This window comes from Gobius niger (genome assembly GCF_951799975.1).
Source record: "Gobius niger genome assembly, chromosome: 15".
NCBI classification, from domain to species: Eukaryota; Metazoa; Chordata; class Actinopteri; order Gobiiformes; family Gobiidae; genus Gobius; species Gobius niger.
The window spans coordinates 25955485-25979424 of NC_136866.1; the positions used below are offsets into that span (position 1 = coordinate 25955485).

The 23940-nt window shown below is 41.1% G+C and overlaps 1 protein-coding gene across 1 annotated transcript; it reads left to right on the forward strand.

The window, feature by feature from the left end:
* Nucleotides 1–2112: 2112 nt before the first annotated feature.
* On the forward strand, nt 2113–6471 carry vrtn (vertebrae development associated; the record flags this gene model as incomplete). The annotated part of the gene is made up of 2 exons (XM_079572715.1): nt 2113–2424; nt 4585–6471. 2 exons carry the CDS (start codon nt 2113–2115, stop codon nt 6400–6402), a joined length of 2130 nt encoding a protein of 709 aa, XP_079428841.1. The 3' UTR covers nt 6403–6471.
* Nucleotides 6472–23940: the final 17469 nt, after the last annotated feature.

The window sequence follows — 23940 nt, forward strand, 5'->3', positions numbered from 1 at the left end:
AAGGGACTAAAAGCAAAAAGGGACTAAAAGTAAAAAGGGACTAAAAGCAAAAAGGGACTAAAAGCAAAAAGGGACTAAAAGCAAAAAGGGACTAAAAGCAAAAAGGGACTAAAAGTAAAAAGGGACTAAAAGTAAAGAGGGACTAAAAGTAAAAAGGGACTAAAAGCAAAAAGGGACTAAAAGTAAAAAGGGACAAAAGGAAAAAGGGACTAAAAGTAAAAAGGGACTAAAAGTAAAAAGGGACAAAGTGACTAAAAGTAAAAAGGGACAAAGGGACTAAAAGCAAAAAGGGACTAAAAGTAAAAAGGGACTAAAAGCAAAAAGGGACTAAAAGCAAAAAGGGACTAAAAGCAAAAAGGGACTAAAAGTAAAAAGGGACTAAAAGCAAAAAGGGACTAAAACCAAAAAGGGACTAAAAGCAAAAAGGGACTAAAAGCAAAAAGGGACTAAAAGTAAAGAGGGACTAAAAGTAAAAAGGGACTAAAAAAGTAAATGGTGACTAAAAAGGGACAACACATGGAAACACAAGGAAAAATCCGTTATATAGGTCTTAGCTTTCAAATGAGGCATTACACTGGCCTGTTTTCTATGAGAAGCTTTTAGAAGAAGAAGAAGAAGAAGAAGAAGAAGAAGAAGAAGAAGAAGATCTTTATTTATATAGCGCCTTTCACAGACATAGAGTCACAAACTGCTTTACATGAGACAATTGTACATTCACTCCATACTCGGTGGTGGTAACTACGTTTAGATTTGGGTAAAGCTGACCTGGAGAAAATGTGCTCCGTTAAAGTTGTCCTTTAAGAGCTTTAACTCTGTTTGTCCACTTATCTTTAAAATGAATAAACGTGATCAGATGTAAAACCGGTCTGGCATTGTTGAAAATCAAGTCCGGCTTCATTTACATGGAGCTCACTGGACTTTTCACACAGCTTTTCTCTCAACTTCTTACTTTGAGCCATCGGCTGAATTTCGGCCGTTTTAATCTTTTTTTTCTTGGACGTTGTGTCTATACCAATACTAAACTCTTGAAGTATGAAGGAGCTGCACAATGTTCCTCCAAATGCTGGTGAACGCAGGGTCTGAGGCAAAGTTGTGTTGTTCAAATGAAAATGACTATTATTGTGTTGACATGGTTTAGTTAAATAGCACAATAATCTCATTACCACAACCACAACTCATTTAACATCAGACCCTTTCGAACCTGAAGTATTGCATTTTATATTTTGGTTAGCTAAAGGTCAAATAAATAAATAAATGCACCTTTTCGGTCAAATTAAAGTAATTTATCTTCATTTTATTGGCTTATATGAATGTGATTGATATCAAAAGTACCCCTTGCATTTCTCTGGGAACCCAAAAATGGACACGTGGACCCGACTCTATAAAGTTGTTGCTTCTTTTGCCACAATAGAGCTAAAAACATTTAAAAATCAAGTTAATATGTACAATTATATGCAGAATGAAATCCATTCAGGCTATAATTTGTCAATGGATAAGCAAATAAGTCTTTGAGATTTACACTTAAATTGACAGAAATCACCGCGCTCAAAACTAGATGAAAAATCTTTATTTACTTGAAATAAAACGGTTGTAGTTGTTTTATCTTGATTTAAAGGGACCATACGGAGTTTAAAAATGTTAAAATGAAGTATTTTCCTCCCTCTACATGTTCCAGCCATGTCCTAATGTGTAGAATGAGCCCAGTGTTAATCCGGGTCTAAAGTACCAGCTTAATATAGAACCTGTAGTTACGCCTAAGACCTAAGGTGGCAGTAGTGAGCATAAAAATGACCAACTTGGATCTAGTCCATTTTAAGTGTAAATATCTTATAGTTTGCATGTTTATAGGTTTCCTCCGGGTACTCCTGTTTCCCCTACCATGTACAATAGGGTAATCCTCCAGCCAGGTGTTTCTTCACATCTGGAGATGGTCCTCGAGCGCCGGCCTGTGCTGTGGCTGCTCACTGCTCCTGTAATGGAACCGTTTAGTTAACCATCACATATTACAAGTTTTCCTCTTCTCTGTTTTGTGCAGCCCGACTCCAGAGCTCGTGTTCATTTTGTGTCTGTCAAACGTCTCTCTGCCCATTCACAGTCTCCCCCATGCCCACCATGCTTGAGCGGAGCGAGGTGGTCCTGTCGGTGCTGGGGGACCTGCAGGAGGCCACGGAGCTGTCGGGGCTGACGGCGCTCACCAAAGTGGCCCAGGACGTGTCCCCGGTGCTGGGCTCGTTCCCCCTGCCGCGGACCCCCTGCCTGGATTACCCCGAGTGGACCGGAGTGGACCCCCTGGCCCACGGGCTGTACCCGGCGGACGCGCCCCGGGACCTGCTGCCGCTGAGCTGCAGAGGAGAGGGAAACCTGCTGTTCGACGCCGTCAGCCTCCTGTTGGTGGGAAACACGGCGCTCAGCCTCGAGCTACAGGTGAACGTTTGGATTTTAAACAATTAGGGTTTTAATGTAACAGAACACACTCTTCCTCGTATTGCACAGAGGGATTATTTTGATTACTTATACTTGAGTAATATTACTTTGAAGTATCTGTACTCCTACTTGAGTAAAAATAATAGTAAATCTTTAAAGTGCATATGAAACATTAGACACAGTTTTTGCTAAAATATAGTTAAAGCAATTTTACTTAAGATTTTGCTTTTGGTGATGTTTATAGTTTCACTTCCTTATTGGACACTGACAGGAAGTGACACAGATAGAGGTAAACAATTTTAAACTGTTGCCGTGCCGACCATGTTGGGTCAATAGATACAGACGGCATCTCGTCATAGAAGGGGCGTGGCCTCACGAAGGGGGAAAATAGAATCTTTTGAGAAACAGTTTTAAACTCTTTTTAGCCATTTTCTGGCGAAATATAAACGTATGTATCACATACAAATAAAATCAAATCTAAATCAGGTCCATGTGGATGTTTATTCACAGCAGATTGTTCAGTAGAAGCGAAAAAAAACGGCAGTCAAAGCAAGCGCTAGCTATTGTTAGCATTAGCACAATTCTAGCATGTAGCATCATGTTAGCATTCTCCGATTTTTTTAATGTATTTATAGGCTGTTGAACCACTTTCCTCCTCTCCATGTCTTTTTATCTTTATTCAGTAGAAAACCATATTAATAATGTTAAAGTAGTTTTTGAATAATTAGAGAAAGTTTAGATTTTTCTCAAAATTGTTTTCCCCCTTAACTGTTTTCAAACATGACCATATATGGGCGATTCTTGAGACTATAGGAAGTGAGTCAAAATGCTATGGAATTTACCGTTATATGTCACTTCCTGTCAGTAACTTAAAATTCTAATAAAATTAAACTTTTCTGCCCAACATTTCTTCACTGAAATAAATTATAATTATTACAACAGATGTTATCCATCGAAATCAGTCATATTTTCAAAAGCCTTAAAACCTGTCATATGCACTTTTAGTTTTATGTGACTCATAAAAATAGATAGTCCAACACAGTGGGGATAATACTGAAGTTTTATAGCTTACCATTTTCAAGTTTTATGTTTAATTTTGCACCAAATACAATTCCTACTTTGTGAACCTGGTCACTGACGATGGCAATAAACCTATTCTGATTCTGAAAATGTTTTGTCTTCTAACATCTGAAACTAAATGACCCCCTCTTCCTCATCACCCTCATTACTTTTAGGACTGGGACGTGTTATGCAAAACCTTACCTCTTACTATATTTATCAACATTAGTATTCATAGCCCATATGTTGTTGAAAACGATAAAGGAAACAAAAGGGATGACTGATTATTGAAAGATGGAGTAAAATAGAAAACGAGGGTGGAACTTGTCATAGGCTGGCTCATTCTCATACATAAAGCAATACAGGTTGATGTTAAAGGGATATTTCAGGATTTTTGACATAGGGCCTAATTTCCTAGTTATCCAGAGTGTTGCTGGTACCTGAAGATATTTTTTGTTATTCATGCAGTTCTTATGTTTGAAGAGTTTCGTGGCGCTAGGCTAATGCAAGGCTAGCGTATTTCTACGATGTCAGCTAGCCTGCATCTCTCTGTGTCGATAGAATAATTTTGACCATTTTGCATTTAAAATACCTTATATTTGAGCAGCATCTGCTTCGTGGTTGTATAAGCTAGGCAGCGGCGGAGTGATCTGCTAGAAAATAGTCCCTCAAAATGCGATCATTCATGTGATGCAAGGTCAGTAATATTCCAAAAATTATTCTATGGACAGACATTAATATGGTTAGTCTGGTGTTATAAGTGATTTGCCTCAGGTGCACTGTGGAGCGGGTCAGTCTGTTTTTGATGCAGGCTAGCTGATACCATAGAAATGCGCTAGCCTTGCATTAGCCTAGCGGCACGAAACTCTTCAAACATAAGAACTGCTTGAATTACAAAAAAAAGGTACCAGCAACACTCTGGATAACTAGGAAATGAGGCCCTATGTCAAAAATCCTGAAACATCCCTTTAATGGATGGATGGATTTAATTTGTGTTAGCTTACCTTTGACACTGATCAATAAACTCTAATCTGTCTGCAACTATAAACTGTCTGCCAATGTGTAAAAGTAACTCTCCGCTTCTGTCCGTTGCTGTCCCAGGTTCGCACCGTGGTGGAAATGGCCACGTGGAAGCGGTACTATCTGTCCGGGATGATCGACTCCAAACTGATGCTCCAGGCCGTGCGCTTCAGCCTGTGCGCCGAAGAGTCCGCCGAGATGGTCAACCTCCCCGTCAACGTCCTGGAGGCCATCTTCGACGCCGACGTGAAGGCTTCGTGCTTCCTCGGCTCCTACGCCAACATGTGGCACGTCTACGCCCTGGCCTCCGTCCTGCAGTTCAACATCTTCTCCATCTACCCCATGTTCAACCACAAGATCCGGCCCTACTTCCACCGCCTGATCCGCCCCAGAGTCTGGCCGAAGGATTCGGAAACGCAGACTTTGCACGTCATGTGGTCCGGCCAGCTGCAGTCGGAGTCCGTGTTCAGGCCCGATCATTTTGTCGCGTTGGTCCAGACCAGCATCATCACGTGCGGGAGTCCGAACAGTGACCCCAGCGCGTCTCCAGCCAAAAGCGACGAGCTGACGGGCGAGGCGCAAATGTCCTATCCCAGCTTGAAGGATAAGTACAACATCACCAAGAGAACCTTCTACCGCTGGAAGAGGCAGTCCCAGGAGCACTGCAAGAAGTCGACAGCAAGGTACGAAGCCAAGTACTTCCTCCAGGCGTGTTTCAACGAAGGCAAGCTCATCCCGCTGCATCAGTTCAAGCAGTTTTTCCCAGAAATCTCACGTTCCTCCTACTACAACTGGAAACAAGAGCTGCTGAAATGCGGGGGGAACTTCTCAGTGTCTTCGTCCTCCGGAGAGATCAGTCCCGGCGAGACGACGGAGCAAGAGTCCTGGTCCTCCCCCGACCCGAAAGACGACGACATCGACCACCATGACAGCGTCGCAAGCATGTTCGGGCTGAGCATGGGCAAACCCGACTCGGAGAGGGCGCAGATCGCCGCCAACATGCAAGAGGCCAAGCGCTGCCTGCAAAACTGCATCGCCACCAACAAGTCCTACCCGTTCCGCATATTCAAAAGGAATTTCCCGGGGATCTCGAGGTCCACCTACTACAACTGGAGGAGGGAAGCGATGATGTACACGGGAGGTTACAAGGGCGGCGTGGGGAGCAGCGACGACGGCTCGGATGGCGACAAAAGCCAGAGTCCGGAGCGGTTTCTGCCGATCATTCCCGCCTTCCTGGCCAACGCCACCCAGCCAAGACGCAGAATCTGCCGGAGAAAACACAAGAGTTTACGACTGGCGTACATCGGGAAGAAGCAGATCCGAAACGTGGCCAAGCACCACGTTTTGAGATTCAAGTGTTCACCTGCTAGATTCAAGCTGAAATTCCCCAACCTGTCCCTTTGCTTCTACTGGCTCTGGAAAAATGGCAACAACAACAACAACAACGCCGCCAAGATGGCAAATGAAATGGCCGCGCCGACGAGCACAGAGGTGGCTGGCGTTTCGGAAAGTCTGGTCAATCCGCCGGTAGAAAACATCGCAGTCCAAGGTCCGAGCGTCCAAGCAATCGCCCCGTTTCTGGAAAGCCAGGCTTACTTTCAGAAAGCCGCCGCGGTCGCCGCCACTTTCGCCGCCACGTTCGCCCCCTCGTTCGACGTGGCGCTCCAGCAGCGCGCCATCCCCCGCCCGATGCCGCCCGACGAGCAGGTGTTCGCCGTGGACGTGGTCGCGCTGGCCAACTTCAAGGCCAAGGCGAAACTCTTCCTGCAGCGGCGTTTCGAGGAGAAGCTGTTCCCATCGTTCAAGGAGTTCCGCTCGTACTTCCCGCACACGCCGCGCTCCACCTACTACATGTGGAAGCGGGCGCTGTACCACGGCGTCTCTCTGGTGCACGGCTAAGGAAGGTTCTGCCGCAACTGACTTTTGTAAATAGCTTTCTCTTTTTTTACATTTTGGCCCAAGGAACTACCTCTACCACTACGCTACCTACCTCAGCCCAAGAGACTGTTGAAGGCTGGATCTCCCAAAAGCCCACGTTTGGAGCCGATTATCCCAAGTATGGAGCCGATTGGGCCCACACTTGGAGCCGATTGGGCCCATGTTTGGAACCTCCCAGGTAATCGGCAGTTCAGTTGGTCTTTGTCTTTTTATCTTGGCCCAAGGAACTACCTCTACCGCTACCTACCTCAGCCCAAAGAGACTGTTGAAGGCTGGATCTCCCAAAAGCATTGTTTGGTCGAATGGAGCCGATTGGGCCCACATTTGGAGCCGCTTGGGCCCACATTTAGAGCCACTTGAGCCCACATTTAGAGCCGATTGGTCCCACGTTTGGAGCCTCTTAGGCCCATGTTTGGAGCTGCTTGGGCCCACGTTTAGAGCCGTTTGGAGCCGATTAGTCCCACGTTTAGAGCCACTTGGGCCCACATTTGCAGCCGATTGGTCCCACGTTTGGAGCCGATTGGTCCCACGTTTGGAGTCTTTGTATCTGGAAGCTGATCCTTTAACAGTGCACAGCTAAAAACAGCATCCATTAACAAAGCTGCTTGAAATCTTAATATCGATCTTGTATCATTTGAGCAATGAGGGTTTTTTCGGCATTTGGGAGTTAGACGGCGTAATTTGAAAGAGTTAGTCCTGGTTCTAACTCATTCCTAACTCTCCTAATGCCTTTCTAAAATCAGGAATGAGTTTAAACAAGGAAATAATGTATAAAACGGCATCTATGCTGCTCACATTTGATAACAAGGCTTTGTAAATGGCCGCCCAGCGCACAAAGGTCTTTTTCTCACTCTTTTGCTTTTTACAATCTGCTGAAACCAAACAATTTTGATGTTATTAAAACTCAAAATAAGAGTAAGATGTGCTAAAAGATAAACTTCCTCTTTTTGACTGTGCTATGATTGTAAAAGCGTTTGTGTTTCCTTTTTTAAGACATGTTTTAACTCTAAAAACGATGGGCTACCTGTTGTGCTACTTTTGAATGTACACGTTGTTAGTGACTCACTCGAGCACCAAAAAAAGTTTACATTTCTTATTGTCTTCACGTCATTTGCACTAAAAAAAAAAGTTTGATTGTAAAGTGAGTTTTTGCACTCTTTGGTCCTCCGTTGTTTTACATGAATTTGTTACGTAAAAGCGAATGTAATACAAAAGATGTTTTCTTTTTGTCCTGAACTACCTATATACGCATCTATTTGAAGGAGATTTATGGAGAAATGTTTTATTCTTTTTAACCACATGTGGTCAGTAATGTAAGATTTACTCTGGGCTGTTATTAAACTATTGGCCATCGTAAAATCCGCCTCGCCTTGTGTTGTATTGTAGTTTTACAAAGGTACTTTTCATATATAATGTTTATATGGTAAATGAGGGACATTGCTCTTGTAGTTTCTATAAACCGGTTCACAACTAGGCATTTTTATCGGGTGATCGTACAACATGAAACATAAAACATAGTTTTCTATTTATCTAAAGTTATGTTACAACAACTTTAAACTGTATGGCTAAAGGGACTATAAGAGCAAACAGATGAAATTTAAACTATGATTTAGACAATTTGTCACAAAACATCAGGGTGAACATACAAAAGTCTTGAACTTTTTGAAATAAGGCTCAAATTAAAAATAAGCCCTAAAAATGCTTGCTCTGAGCTCGGGCTGAATGATATGGACAACATTTCATAAATCGATATTCATGCCAGATATCTCTATCGATACGATATAACTGGGTTTGGTGAAAACCAAGCATTTTTCAGAAAAATTAAAACGTAAAGAGTGCAGTTTTATTGATAATCTAAATTGCTTATCTTTTTTTTTAATGTTTTGAATGTTCATATCTCGTTCAATATGATACAGCTGGATGATTTTTTTTTTTTTAAATTGCCCCCAAAAAATCTGCAATTTAAAAAAAAAAAAAAAATACAATTCAATTCCCCCCATTTAAAAAATAGCTGCGAACTGTACATTTTCAAAATATATATTTATTGTATTTGATTAAAGTGCATGAAAATTGCAAAGGCAAACCCTTTAACTGAAAAATCCCTGTGCAACAAAGATTGTTAAACATTCATATTATTTATACTGTATTTGGATTGAGCAAATAAAACAACACAAAGTCCAAAGGGAGCCAGCAGGACTTTCTTCCTCTAAGCAGAGAGCAGAGAGCTAAAAGAAAACAATCGATTTGACCTACTAACTCGATTTTTAAATCAAATCATTTTTCCCCAACCCTACAATACAATAATATATCGTTGCTTGTTCGATAATATCTTGAATGCTCATATCTCGATGTCGATACGATTTATCGTTCAGCCCTGCTCTGAGCTGAAATTATGAGAATACCATTAAAACATGTACAATATGTTCCCATCAGCATAGTTTTTATTGCCATGGTTTGAGAACAGGTTCATAAAGTAGGAATTTTAACATGTGTAACACAGAATTAAGATGAAAATAAGCTAAAAAAATAAATAAACGACTTGCAACTAAGGCTATGGGGCATTAAGAATATTGAATAAGATAAAATGAAAAATGACATTGAACAACAGCGGGATTGTATTTATAGATGTGTAGGTGCATAAAGTGACATAAAGTGATATAAAGTGATATAAAGTGATTTAAAGTGATATATAGGGTGATATATACAGTGCAAGTGCAGATTATATCTTTGAGTCTGGAGCCAGGACTCTCCTGAAAAAGAGATTCTAAATCTTAGTGGGACTTCCCTGGTTAAATAAAGATCAAATAAAATGGAAAAAAAACAAAAAAAAAAACTACAATAAAAACTTATTTTTCCTAATTAAAAGTTGGGAAAAATTGGGGAAAACTGAGATAAACAGTGGAAATAAAATTGGAGGAAAAATTGGGGGGAAATGGGAGGAAAAAAATAAAAATAGAAGTGTATTTTTTCTGTCTTTTTGTAGTCTGTTCAGGACAATTATCTTTGTGTGAATTACGATGTTTGCATTCTACACCCGCATTTCCTCTGAATATTACACAAATCTTCATTCAGAAGCCTTGAGTTTGAGTCCCTGTACGGATGACGTTGTTAACACTTAATGAGATCAGTCCAGCGGCCACAGGAAGCCTTTTCCTGTGGGAGTGAAGCTGCAGTTGTTGAAGTGGCTCGTGTTTTTCCTCTCTGTGGGTCATTGTGCTTATGTTAATGCTTCTGGCTGGTGTGAGGTGGGGCGGGGGGCTCTGTATGCGTGAGGAGTAGACGTGTTGGAGATAAGGAGAATGGGTCTTCAGAGGGGGGAGGGCGGGAGGGCGACAGTGACCGGGCAAAACTGGAAAAAGCGAGCGCTCGAAACTGTAGCTTTTGTCCCGACGTGTTGTGTGTGTTACACGGACAACAGGACAACAAAACAAATATTCTCTGTCCTATGAAAGCTTTGACCTTTCCCCACTTACATCAGCACCCACACAGAGTCTTGGGTTTAGTATTTTCAACTGGAAATTCTGTATCATAAATGGCAACAACATAAAACCAAACATTTTAACCCATCTCTTTCCGTAAATTCCATTTTGCTCATGGAAAAACAGACGATATTTGACCATCTATCTATCTATCTATCTATCTATCTATCTATCTATCTATCTATCTATCTATCTATCTATCTATCTATCTATCTATCTATCTATCTATCTATCTATCTATCTATCTATCCATCCATCCATCCATCCATCCATCCATCCATCCATCCATCCATCCATCCATCCATCCATCCATCCATCCATCCATCCATCCATCCATCCATCCATCCATCCATCCATCCATCCATCCATCCATCCATCCATCCATCCATCCATCCATCCATCCATGAAACAACTCTATGTTTTATATTTTAAATTCTTCAAAATGGCCGCCCTTTATTCTTGTCCCTGAAATGGTTTGTGAAGAGAAAACTATTTCTGTTAACGACATTGTGAGAAAATGTGCAAAATGCAAAGCAGTAATCAAAGCAAAAGACGGCTCTTTTATTTCAGCTTTTGTTGTGTGAAACCTTCAGTGAGACTCTACAGAGTAAATAGTCTTGAAAATATACTGTATATATATATTTCTCCTGGATATCTTTGCTCCACAGAATATCTTAAAGGCCGCTCACTCTGCAGAAGCTGGATGAGTTTATTACCGTCTTGGTAAAGAGATACAGTTTAGTTTATTAGTTTATTTGAACATTAAACAAGGCACAGACAACAGATGTTTTCACAGGAACAGGAGAAGTTATGTAAAAACCAACCCCAGACTTAACATACGTGAAGCTGCAGTTTGTGACGTACATTTTCTCTTTACAAAGGTTTTTAACAGTTTAACTCTTGATAGACCCCAGGTACAAACAGATGCTTGAACGTACATATTTACAGTATATACAGGAAAGTTGAAGGGAATACAAAAACATTTACCAGGCATTTTCTTTGTCCTTTCACAGGTCTACATTACCGTAATTTTATGATCGTTTATGATAAGAATAGAAAAAGAAATGCAAACTTTTACCAAGCATTGTAGCAGCATCTGTTTTACACTGTTGTTTTGTTCATATTTGAGAAATATAGACCCTTTGTAAACCTGTTTAAAGATATAACATCCAACTCTGTGGAGATTCAATCCCTGAGGAAATACTTCATGCACCAATAATATTTTTTTGATATAACTAACATCACTCTGCACCTCTGGTTTCAAACTGATTTTGGCCTGTGGCTCTTGAGTTTCCAGTGGGACAGTCCCGGTGAGAGAGAGCGGCGTGTGTGTTTTGGGGGAGAGGGGGGTTGGTAGTGTGACTCGTCCTCCCTCCTGCTGAGGAACTGTCCTTGGACAAGACAGTGACCCGCCGTGGCCCGACCCCCCGGCGTTTGGCAGCTCAGTGTGAATGAGCGACAAGTGAAGGAACCGAGGCGTCTGCGGCCGCGGAGGCAGAGGAGGGAGTTCCATTTGTTATACTGCATACTTCACTTATACTTCACTTAAATACTTCACTTATATACCTCACTTATATACTACACTTATATACTTCACTTATATACTGCACTTATACTTCACTTATATACTTCACTTACTGCAGTAGAATCACAGAGGAGAGAGTTCCATTTGTCTCTATAGTCTTATACTCATACTTCACTTATACTTCACTTAAATACTTTACTTATATACTTCACTTATACTTCACTTAAATACTTCACTTATATACTGCACTTATATACTTCACTTATATACTTCACTTACTGCAGTAGAATCACAGAGGAGAGAGTTCCATTTGTTATACTGCATACTTCACTTATACTTCACTTAAATACTTCACTTATGTACTACACTTATATACTACACTTATATACTTCAGTTATATACTTCACTTATACTTCACTTATATACTTCACTTACTGCAGATCACAGAGGAGGGAGTTCCATTTGTTATACTGCATACTTCACTTATACTTCACTTAAATACTTCACTTATACTACACTTATATACTTCAGTTATATACTGCACTTATACTTCACTTATATACTTCACTTATATACTTCACTTATATACTACACTTATATACTTCAGTTATATAGTGCACTTATACTTCACTTATATACTTCACTTACTGCAGTAGAATCACAGAGGAGAGAGTTCCATTTGTTATACTGCATACTTCACTTATACTTCACTTATATTGTTATACTGCATACTTCACTTATACTTCACTTATATACTGCACTTATATACTTCACTTACTGCAGTAGAATCACAGAGGAGAGAGTTCCATTTGTTATGCTGCATACTTCACTTATATACTTCACTTATATACTGCACTTATATACTTTTTTTACTGCAGTAGTATCACAGAGGAGGGAGTTGCATTTGTCTCTATAGTCTTATACTGTATACTTCACTTATTCTGTATACTTCACTTATACTGTATACTTCACTTAGACTGTATACTTCACTATTACTGTATACTTCACTTATACTGTATACTTCACTTATGCTGTATACTTCACTTATGCTGTATACTTCACTTACTGCAGTGGAACCACAGAGAAGGTATTTCTATTTGTCTCCAGTCTTATCCTGTATACTTCAGTTATATACTTCAGTTATATACTTCACTTACTGCAGTGGACTCAGTTGTCTGTATGTGCTCATTATCTCCACTAGATGTCACTAACACACTTTCCTCTTCGTTTGAAAACTTCCACATGAACAAAGCTCAGAGCTGTTCCTTTGCAGTGAATTTAAATAATGTGGCTCTTTCACACTGTGTCACTGAAGTCCACAGGTTTTAGTCCATTCTTTTACTTTTACTTTTACTTAAGTTTTATTCTTTAACAAATAATGACTGGACGTTTTAGTCATGGCTTTAGACTCATTCACTGCTTTACATGTAGTTTAATCATCACTTTATGACAAATACGTTTAAAATTTTAAATGTATGAAAACCTCTTACCCCCCACCTGAACTGGGCGCACTTTCTCCAGTTTGGCTTTACCCAAATCTAAAAGCTTAAAAAAAAATGACAAAAAAAGCTTTGAAATGTGACAAAAACACGGTGACAACATGACACAAAAGTTAAATCAGTTTTGTAAGACTCAGCTTTCAAATGAAGCGTTACACTGTTGTTCTCCAGTCACAAAGCTTTTAGACGGGGTAAGAGGTTAATAAACAAACATGAAATACATACACAATACATTACAGAATAAAATATACATGAGCTTACATTAATAAGTGATGATCAAAACCCCAGATTACACTACAGCCCTTAAAGGAACAGGCCACCATTTTCCACACTGAGATATGTTCTCACCTGAGCTTAGACGAGTTGATGTGTACCTGCCTGGTCTTTGTACCCTTGGAAGAACGTGGTCGCTTCCAACTTCACCCCCGTTTGGCCCCATAGAGGAGAGGAGGAGAGGCTAAATGCTAACAACATCTTTGTTCTTTTTGTGTGACTGAGCGTACACTAAAGACCAGACAGGTACGCATCAACTCGTCTAAGCTCAGGTAAGAACATATCTCAGTATGGAAAAACGGTGGCCTGTTCCTCCATGTGAACAATCTCGGGCACTGGGGACCTGGGGGAGTGGTTTCTGCTGATCCCAGAGTCAGGACTAAACACAGTGAAAACAACCAGCAACGGCCCAAAACCCATTTTAAAATTGTCCTGCGACTTAGACTATATCCACACGAAGACAAAACGCTTATATTTTCAGAAACATATCACATAAATAAAGTCAAGTGTAAATCAGGCCCATATGGATATTTTCTCATAGCAGATTGTTCTGTAGAAGTGAAAAAACGGCAGTTGTAGCTCACGCTAGCTAACCGTAAGCATTAGCCCGATGCTAACATGTAGCATCAAGTTAGCATTCTCTGTTATTTATGTATTTATGGGCTGTTGAACCACTTTGCTCCTGTCCATGTCTTTGCTTTTTTCTGTAGTAGAAAACTATATTCATAATTCAGCGTTTGTTAAAGTAGTTTTTGAATAATTAGAGAAAGTTTAGATTTTTCTCCAAATTGTTTTCCCCCTTAACTGTTTTCAAACATGACCATATATGGGCGATTCCAGAGACGCCGCCTGTATCTATGGGTCGACTCAGGTCTGTGAAAACGGCGCAGTTCATCTTCCAGGCCTGTGTGAGGCGCTGTGACACTAACACAGATAATAGAACAAGATGTAGAGGCGCATGTGCAGTAAACTTTTGTGGAATGTAAACAGTGAAAATGAAACTGATCGAAGGATTTAGGATCTACAGAGGAGATGAGGGGGCGAGTTTATTCTTCAGACGTAAAAACCTGTCAGTGACTTTTACTGTCAGTCCAAAAACACAGACTCGTGTTTTTCTACTTGTCACCTGTGGCTTGTGGACGGCAGTGGAGCAAAGAGGAGCGGAGTCAAACCATCATAGATCCATGAGGAAAACTCATTATAAGGTCAGTAGATTATGGATCACAGACTCTGGAACTGTGATGTCATCGAGACGTCGTCACAACGGAGCCACGTAAACAGCGTTTTGAGATCTTTCCACTCTGGGACCTAGTTTGGAAAATGTTCGTTTACAGATCCCCAAAACGCCGGGCTCGTACGGACGATACACTGGACTGATAAAATATCTTTGCGTTTGGTCCTCAGCTTGACTTCATATGAACAGGGCCTTACACTGTAGGTCCCAAATCAGGTTAGAAACACCTTTTGTCTCACACACCCCTCAGACTTGACTTCAAATACCCAATTTCACTTTGAATCAGGAAGAATAAAATTACCTCTGGTTGGAAAACACTGGTCGTAATTATGCAGGATTAGCAAGTTTTCCACATAATAAGATCCTTAATTTTGTTGTTTGCAGTGGAAATTGTCTTGCCCAAATGGATGCAGCCTTTGAGACTTACTTGGATCAATGAAATAATGATTTGGTGAAGCTTTGCAGATTCTCCAGTAAATAAAGCAAGTCCAGAGTAAACCCAGGAGAACAAACAGTTGTAAAAAAAAAAGTAAGTCATGATCCAGGTTTCTCATAAACGAATCCCGGGACGTTCCTCCAAGGTCTCCATCGGTGCCACGTGGTGAATTATTAACCGTATTAAATGCACGTAGCTCATGGAAAATTTACACTGAATATGAAGAATGCAGGAGCGAGGGCGAGGATGATCTGCGTCGGCTCGAAACGCAGCGAGTGCCGTTTGAACTCAGCGGGAAATGTGCTGGTGCCACAGAAGAAAAGTGATTACGAGGGATGAGATTAGGAAGAACACAGCGCTGCCGGACGAAACAAGGCACACACAAGATTTTACTGAGCAAATACTGTTGGTGAGAGCCTGGGATTAGATTATATGTTCTGACTGTCTTTGGAATCTGACATCTTTATAGCCCACAGGCGGGAATCATCTTCCTTTAACACTGACAAGATGACCTACGAGAAGTTCTTTTAAAGCCCAATTAAAGAAAAAAAGTATTGAATGATATAACTACTCTAATGAGCACAGTTACTTCAAAAAGTACTTGACTAAAAGTTACTTCCCGCCTCTCGTGATAATAAGAATGTTATTACGTATATATGTTTTGTGTCAATCTGTGATAGCATAAAACAGAAAGACAACTGATTGACAGTGGCCCATATGAGTCAGTGTTTAAGATGTTAGCGTGCTACCGGTTAACATTTAGCTTCAACACCTCTCCAAGAGAAAGCCCTGAACCACACTCCAAACATACAACATATGGCAGAGGTCAGAGCTGAGCTGTAACTGTAGTATGTCAGTAAGTAAGTGTTTTATTGTCACTGTACAAGTGTACAACGAAATAGTGTTCAGTTGTCAGTCCTGAGCTGCTGCCGCTGTTCGTCAACCTGACCCGCATGACCTTGGAGGACGGAGAAACCGTAGCTGCCCTCTGTCTCCTCTGATCATCTGAAATGGTGCAGCACCTCCTGGGCTTGTCCCCGTCTCAGAGCGTGGTGTCCTGCACTGGTCAGCTCCACCTCCTCCTGCACAGCTCCCTCCACAGTCTTTCACCATCTCCTTGTTTATCCCTTTTTTTGTTTCCTATAGCTCCTCTTGTGACGCCTCCTCTGTGCTGCAGGTGTGGGGGCTCTAGGTGCCTCCTCAGTGTCTCAGAAGAAGCTGTTTGTAGAACTCAAATGGGTTTAGCTGAGAAGCTAGGAGTTTGTTTATCTTCAAAAAGCTGCTTTCTTCAGGACCATTTTGGACTCTCAAAGTAAACAAATCTACCAAACCTCTACAAAAACATGGTAAAGACGTACAAAAGTATCCAGAAAAACAACACGGAGCAGAAATCACAAATGCAGCTCGCTGAAAAAGGCAAACAATTCAGCTGCACCAGGAGAGAGCAGCTATTTCCTCAGTGTTCATAGATGTGAAGCCATTGACTGTTGATTGATGACAGTTGCTAACCGGTAGCATGCTAACGTCTTGAGCAGCTTAAACAATGACTCAGACATGACAAACAGTAAAAATCACAGAGTGGTTTAATGAGTGAAGCAGATCTTTAGTAAATCCTGCTGTAGCTCGACAGATCGCGCTGCTACGTCTGAGCCACATTTACTGGTTATATCACATAAACGTGCGTCTCTGGGGCCGTGTTTTAACTGTTATCTTCTTGAGCAATTACTACGAGTACATAAAAATGCCACTGTCAATCAGTTGTCTTTCATTTCCATCCTGAGCAGAGATATTGTTACACGTTATCGTACTGCATAATGCTAATTCGGTATTCAAAATGGCCACCGGAACTAACACATGTATACATAGTACTGTACAACAAGGTCACACTTTAAAGTTTTAAGTCATGTCTCAAATGTCAAAGCTCCTGGATGTCTTCAAACTCATTTTGGGTCGTGGGCCATGTATAATAGAGAAATGTTTTCCAATAAATGAATAATAATAAGCTGTGATTTGGTCAAAGCCCCAACTTGACTGTATAGCTTCATTAAAGGGACTATACAGAGTTTAAACATGTTAAAATTAAGTATTTTCCTCCCCCTAATCCTGCACTGTCACTCAAAAAGGTCATAATTCGGGTCCGAAGTGCCGTCATGCACGAGCTTAATATAGAAGCTGCAGTTACACGTATGACCTGAGGTGGCAGTAGTGAGTATAAAATGGCTAACTTGCATCTAGCCCCTTTAATAACAACGGCTTACACTTGTATTGCACTTTACAAGCCTGTATATACAGTATATAGCACGTGGCTATAATGTGCTGTTCATATCCTGAGCTCTTATTATGTCAGTGCCCTCTGCTGGACACGTGTGGAACTCTTTCCTTTTTTTTTTTTTTTTTTTTTTTAATGCCCCCTAGTGGCTAGAATGAGCATTCTGGTTATTCTTTAAAAAATCATAACTCCGCACAGGAATGGGCTAGAGACTTACTTTTTTTTTACATACTCTGGAATTTATGTTCTACAGGTCTGGGGCCGGATCAAATCATCTCGTGATATACTGCTGTACCATATGTTTGACACCCCTGGTTTAAAATGTGCAAAAAATCTAATCAGAGTCACCTATAGAAGGATTGAAAATGTATTCCTCTCCCTTTCGTTCAGCTTTCGTATAACCACTTCTCTTGAATAGTTTGACACAGCTCCTCTCAGACAGTTAAATCAATGAGTGACGAGTTTCCTCACTTTATAAATGACAATAATGTCAATAATACCCGTGTCACGTTCTGCAGATCGTTGACAGCTTATACGATCGATTTGGTTATTTTAACTCTCTTTACGAATCTGACAGATGGCGGGAAAGCAAAAGTAGGTAAAGGTTTAAGCAAAATCTAAACATAAGTGTGTTCTGGCGAAAAGCAGAGGTGGAGGTTTATATCTGCGCAAACAGAGTGAGAAATCGCTGCACCGTGTTGACTCTAATCCCCCCCGGTCTGAAGTTACCTGTTCAATTTGAGGCGCACACATATTGGAAGCTGCGGGGCGGATCTCCGACAGAAAACTACATCCAAAAGTATTGAAGATTTGGGGAGAGCACAGAGCGGAACGAGAAATCCCGCCGAGTCGAGGAGATAAGAAAACATCGAGTCCAGAATCTGTCGAACGAACCATCTGCCGACAGGAAACACACACGGGTTTGTTTGCCGAGACGCAGGCGCAAATGTAGAATATTTACTCAGGGTTTTAATAAATCTGACATGATCAGACTGAACTAGAGATGAGGTTTATGGTTATTTGATGAGAGATGAATCTTTGGGAACAGTTCAAAAGGTCATATTTATTGATTGTGAAAGAATCCAGACTGAAAACTCATTTGATCTCAGCGCTGATTTCCTCAAAAGTATGTCTTTGATGAAAATGACTAATGCTGGATGGATTCATTTTAGAATGCAAGAGCAATTTATGCTCAAAAGAGTCCGCCCCCGTCCCATCTCTTTGCTTGTTAAATAGTTTGGATGTACCTTTATTTCTAAGTGCAGTGTTATCAGCCCTTTTTTTTTAAAGGCGTATGAAGGGTTGAATGGTCTATCAGATCAAGCTGCAAATGCTGCTGCAAATGACAGAGGTTCGTCCTTTGCTCATTATAAACACATTTTGTGGGCAGAGTTTACCTACACAAAAGATTATTGAATACAGCTTCATTAAAAACAACTGCAATAAAATATAGACAAAAGTCAAACCATATGTAACAATTTCAGATAAAGTCAAAAGGGGCGGCAGATCATACTTTTCTCTTTATCATTTAAAACGCTCCAGAATGGAGATGGAAATCACATCAAAATCCTAAAACAAAATCCTGAGGAGTTTATCCGTATCCCCCAATGATGGGGGGATACCGATTGTGCCCCCAAACTGAGAATTTTGCCCCGGGATGCAGGGCTCCAGACTCACACTTTGTGTTGGTGGCACCAGTACGTCCAAGTATTTTCATTTAGGCACCAATTTAGAAATGTCTGACAGTTCCTAAAAACAGGAATGGCTATAGACTGACAAATGACCTTCACTCCCGAAATACGAACAAATGTTGTGAAATCATTGGTGTGAAGGAAGACTCGAGACCAGTAACGTGGAGTAGAGAATATTTACTGGGTGAAGGGTACAGAACATTTTCACACCGAACAACGATAGACATGGGTTTTTATCCTAGTATGTAAATGAGACACGGAGAGGGCATATCCTTAAAGATGATAGGTTGGAGTCCAAATTCTAAGTAAAATTTGTTATTCTGTGAGGTGTCTGTGAGGCCCCGTATTAATCACTGTCACGGTGACAGGACAACTATATATGTGAGGCCTTAAGATAGAAAAACACACTCCTTGTCCTACAGGTTACCAATACCTCCCACGTAGTGTAGGAAGAATATACATGTCATACTAATAACTGGACACACTGGCATACTTATTCATTTATAATATTATTTGAACATAGAAATGTTAAAATTATGATTTCAATCCCCCCTTTTCTCTCTTCAATTCCCTAGTTCTTTTGCCTTCCTTCTAATTGTCTTATTGACAATACACAGCCTGTGAAGTATAAAGTTGATTCATAATAAACATTCATATGATAGGGCACATCATTATCAAAGTCTGAAGTGAGGATTATAGAACAACTATAGGTGCTTTCTCTATTGCCACATCAGAGATAGACAGAATAGATTCTGGTCCTTAATACGTCAACATGTGGATACAACATTCTGCTATAGCAATTCCTGTAAAAAAAAAAAAAAAAAGCCTTTATTTTATTCTGTTGTATTTGGTGCCGACTTTGTGACCAAAACATTTGTTGTCCTAACTTAATTTAATCTGTTGAATATATATTTAAATTAATACATGTAAAAGCTATTTTCATAATCTATGTCTCTGTCAATTCGAAGGTAAAAAGAACTTTAAGCGGGCCGGGGGCTTATGTTAAGATAATGGTGCCCGGAGTGCTGGTATATCCGTGTGAATGTAATTAATAATCTAATAATTACATAATTATTAATGTTATGTATACATAGTTTTTGGAGAAAAAAGACTTGGCATAATCGGGGTTAACAAAAGGTAAGGCTAAACATTTATGAGATTTCTTTCCAAAACTTTGAATCACAGAGTTGTGCAGCGGGTCACTCCCTCCTCCTGACATAATAACATCAAATACTGGGATGTGTTGAACGCAGCCTTCGCTCCGGTGGAAATAATAATACGGTAATGTTGTAAATGCAGCTTTGAAATCCCACCGTCGCCCTCCCTCCGTCCCCTTTATGCTAATGACGGAGCCTCGTCGCTAACCTCCACCTCAGTAATAATGACGTGGGCGTTAACGGCCAGCGCTAACGGAGCCGTGACCGCGCATGTTCTCATTTGCGCTGCGGATTATTGTCCGGGCCGTAACGCGAGATAAGGGCTAATTGCTGGATATTCTTTCCGAGCGGTAGAAAGAGAGCGGACGAGTAGAGGGGGATTAATAAAAACACGGCGACAGGAAATTAGCGCTTGGGTGATGGATGGTAGCGTTAGCTCTCGTGTTGCTAAGTAGAAGCTATCGTGGCAGTTTCACCTAAACAAAACCTCCTGGTCTCTTCTGGGGGTTGTCGAGCAGATCGATTTGGCGCTTAGGAAGGGAAGTTAAGGTGAAGATGGAGAGGCTGAGGGTGCTGATTGTTCTGCTGCTGCTGGGGTGATGGAGAGGAGGGAGTGCCACAGGTTTGGGAGGATTAAGCCTAGCCTACGGGGAAGAAAACCTCACATGGAAATCACAAATCACACACCAATAAAATCAAAAAAGGTCTAAATATCTTACAAAACAGTAACGTTTCTTACCTCAGTTGAAGTCATGCCTGCAACGGGACTGTTATTTCTGGCGCTCGCGCAGCCTGCAAGGCCTCATGCAAGAGCTTATCATTGAGGCTGCAGGAACGTGTTTGGCCTGAGGGGGCAATCGCGAGTACAAAACTGATAAACTCCACACAGCCCCTTTAACCGAGCACATCGGCTGTTTCTCATATGCCAGGATCCTTCCTCCAGTTCTGATGGGCTGTGGGAGTGAGTTCCAGAGGGTGGGGGTGGAGGCGGCGGGTGGGTTGGTGTTGTTGCAGGAGCTCGGTGAGGTCGGGCGGGGCCAGGTTATGGAGGGACTTGTAGGAGAGGAGGAGGAGCTTGTGCTGAATGTGGTATTGAACAGGAAGCCAGTGGAGCTGCTCGAGGACGGGGGTGATGTGTTCCCTGGACCGGGCGTGAGTGAGGAGATGTGTGTTTTGTATGAGAGGGTGGAGGGTCGATGAGGAGGGTAACCGTGGTGATGGGTTTGGTGGAGATGTAGAGTTGAGTATCGTCGCAGTGGAAGTGGAGTCCATGGTGGCGGATGATCTGACCGAGGGGAAGCATGTAGATGGTGAAGAGGAGGGGGCCGAGCACGGAGCCTTGGGGGACACCGTGGGTGACGAGTTACAGTTGTTGACAGAGACGAAGTGATGACGGTCGGAGAGGTAGGAGGTGAACCAGAGGAGTGCTGTGCCGGAGATGCCGATTGATTGCAGCCGGTGAACATCTCTACAAGGATTTGCAAGAAATTCAATTCAAATAATACATATATTTAGCAGGTCCAGTTTATCGCTAATCGCCTACAGCTGCAGTCTTATGTTAACAAGCGTAGGCCTAATTTCTCAATTATTAGGATTTATTAGGCCTTTCATTAAAGGGGCTAGATGTAAGCTAACCATTTTATACTCACTACTGCCACCTCAGGTCATACGTGTAACTGCACCTTCTATATTAAGCTCGTGAATGACGGCACTTCAGGCCCGAATCAACACCTTTTTGAGTGACAGTGCAGGATTTTAGAGGCATTTGTGGTGAACAGGTCTGGGCTCATGCACATTAGGACATGGCTGGAACATGTAGGGGGAGGAAAATACTTAATTTTAACATTTTTAAACTCTGTGTAGTCCCTTTAAGATTAACTTTACTGTAAATAAACCTCATTTTTACATCTTCACTTGCTCACAACACAATCCACATACAATCGTGGAACAAAACTTTGTATAGTGAGTACAAACAAATACAAGTTTTGTACGAAAAGGGAAGAAAAAAAAAACAATATTGCAATGCATCAGGGGTAGTTTCAGCTCTCCGAGGAGCTGAGGATCCACAGGTGTAAGTGTGGCACTAGGTGTTTTATTTTAGAGTAAAATAGTTGCCCCCCCATTAAAAAACTCTTTAAGGTCATTTAACTAAGTTTAGATGCTGTTTATAATTGTTTGCTTTTGGCAATGTTTAAGGTTTCACTGTGTTTTATGTGACATGCAATACCCGGGTACACCAGCAGAGGGCGCTTGGTGCGTTTCGTATCAGTAGCTGGCGCTGTAGAAGAAGTCCTGCCAGTACGTGATATGAGAGGAACAGAGGCAGCAAGCTCCGTAGTAATTCATGTTGTACATGTTTTGCAGGTAAGCTGGTTGGAAAAGCGCACACATAAACAGTAGCAGGGTCTCTCCTGCACCTGTTAGATTAAGTTTTGTTTAGTTAGGAAGTGTTTTGTAAACTTTATTTTGTTTAAGACGAGTACCAGACCAAGTTAGCATTTCTAAGATGGCGGACGTTGGTCCAATGGTTGCCGCGGTGACCAAGTAAAATACCATTTAATACAGTATGAGGTTATGTTCGCGAAATAAGTACCCAAATGTGCGTACTAGTACTGTGCTAGGGGCAATTTGTGTGGTAGGGATTGCCAGGTTAACATTTTTTGTGTTTTGTTGCCACCATAAGCACATCAGTTATGTGTACGGCTAAGCTACTAGTGTACGTGTGCTAAGGCAGGAAAATGGAGTCACACAGTACAGTAGGTCAAGTTTCAAGTAATAATATGGTACAGTAGAACGGTAATGACAGAAGATACATACATGAATAAATAAGTGATTAAAGACATTATTAAAAGGTAATTCATACATGATTGAAAGGTAGTTAAAAACAGTTAAAAAAGGTTTTTGCTCAGTCATTTAGAATATTGTAAAATTGTTCAACTCCAGACGTGAAGTATTGTTTTGTAAAAAGTCCTGACAGTACGTGATATGAGAGGAACAGAGGCAGCAAGCTCCGTAGTAATTCATGTTGTACATGTTTTGCAGCTTGTGCCAACGGAAATAAATATGTTGCACCAAGAAGGAGTTGGCCCATCTTTCAAAAGTGTAACATAAAGGAGGAGTCGAGCTGCGAGGGGGCGAGTGGTCCAAGTGAACTTTAAAACCACTTGGCGGCGCTATTGAAGGAAAACTGTCACTTTTTTGGAGCCTTGTTGGTGCAGTTTTGTGTCATCTCTTTTTATGCCGTTATCATAGTTTTTTTTTAATGCTTTTTCATTGTTCTTTCATCACTTTTTTGTTGCGTTATTGTTGCTTTTCTGGCATGTTTTTGACACTTTTTTGTCGCTATTTTGACTTAGATTTGGGTTGGCTGGAGAAAATGGTTGTTATAGGGGCTAGACGCAAGTTAACCATTTTATTCTCATTACTGCCACCTCAGGTCATACGTGTAACTGCAGCTTCTATATTAAGTTCGTGCATGACGGCGCTTCAGACCCAAAGTAACACCTTTTTGAGTGACAGTGCAGGATTTTAGAGGCAGTAGGACATTGCTGGAACATGTAAGGGAGGAAATTACTTAATTTTAACATTTTTAAAGTCTGTATAGTCCCTTTAAGAGGTTAAAATAAACTTTAAAAACAACCCGTGACAAAAGTTTCGGTGATTGCTACAGCTCCATTAATTGTATTTATTGCAGTGTGCAGTCTTATTTATCCATGCATATCATTAATCTAACCATTTACTTTGAAATAACCAAAGCCAGTGTACATTTGCGGGTACAGCTTGTGCAATAGAGAGATTCTCCTAATTGGATTTCCTCCCAAGAAAATGCTCTCTCCATAAAACGCCTGCAATTCCCCGCGTGGACTAAATCTACCATCAGCGTCTTTATAAAGTGTTACAAAATCTTAATTGTGCACCTCTTTTGTACAGAGGTCT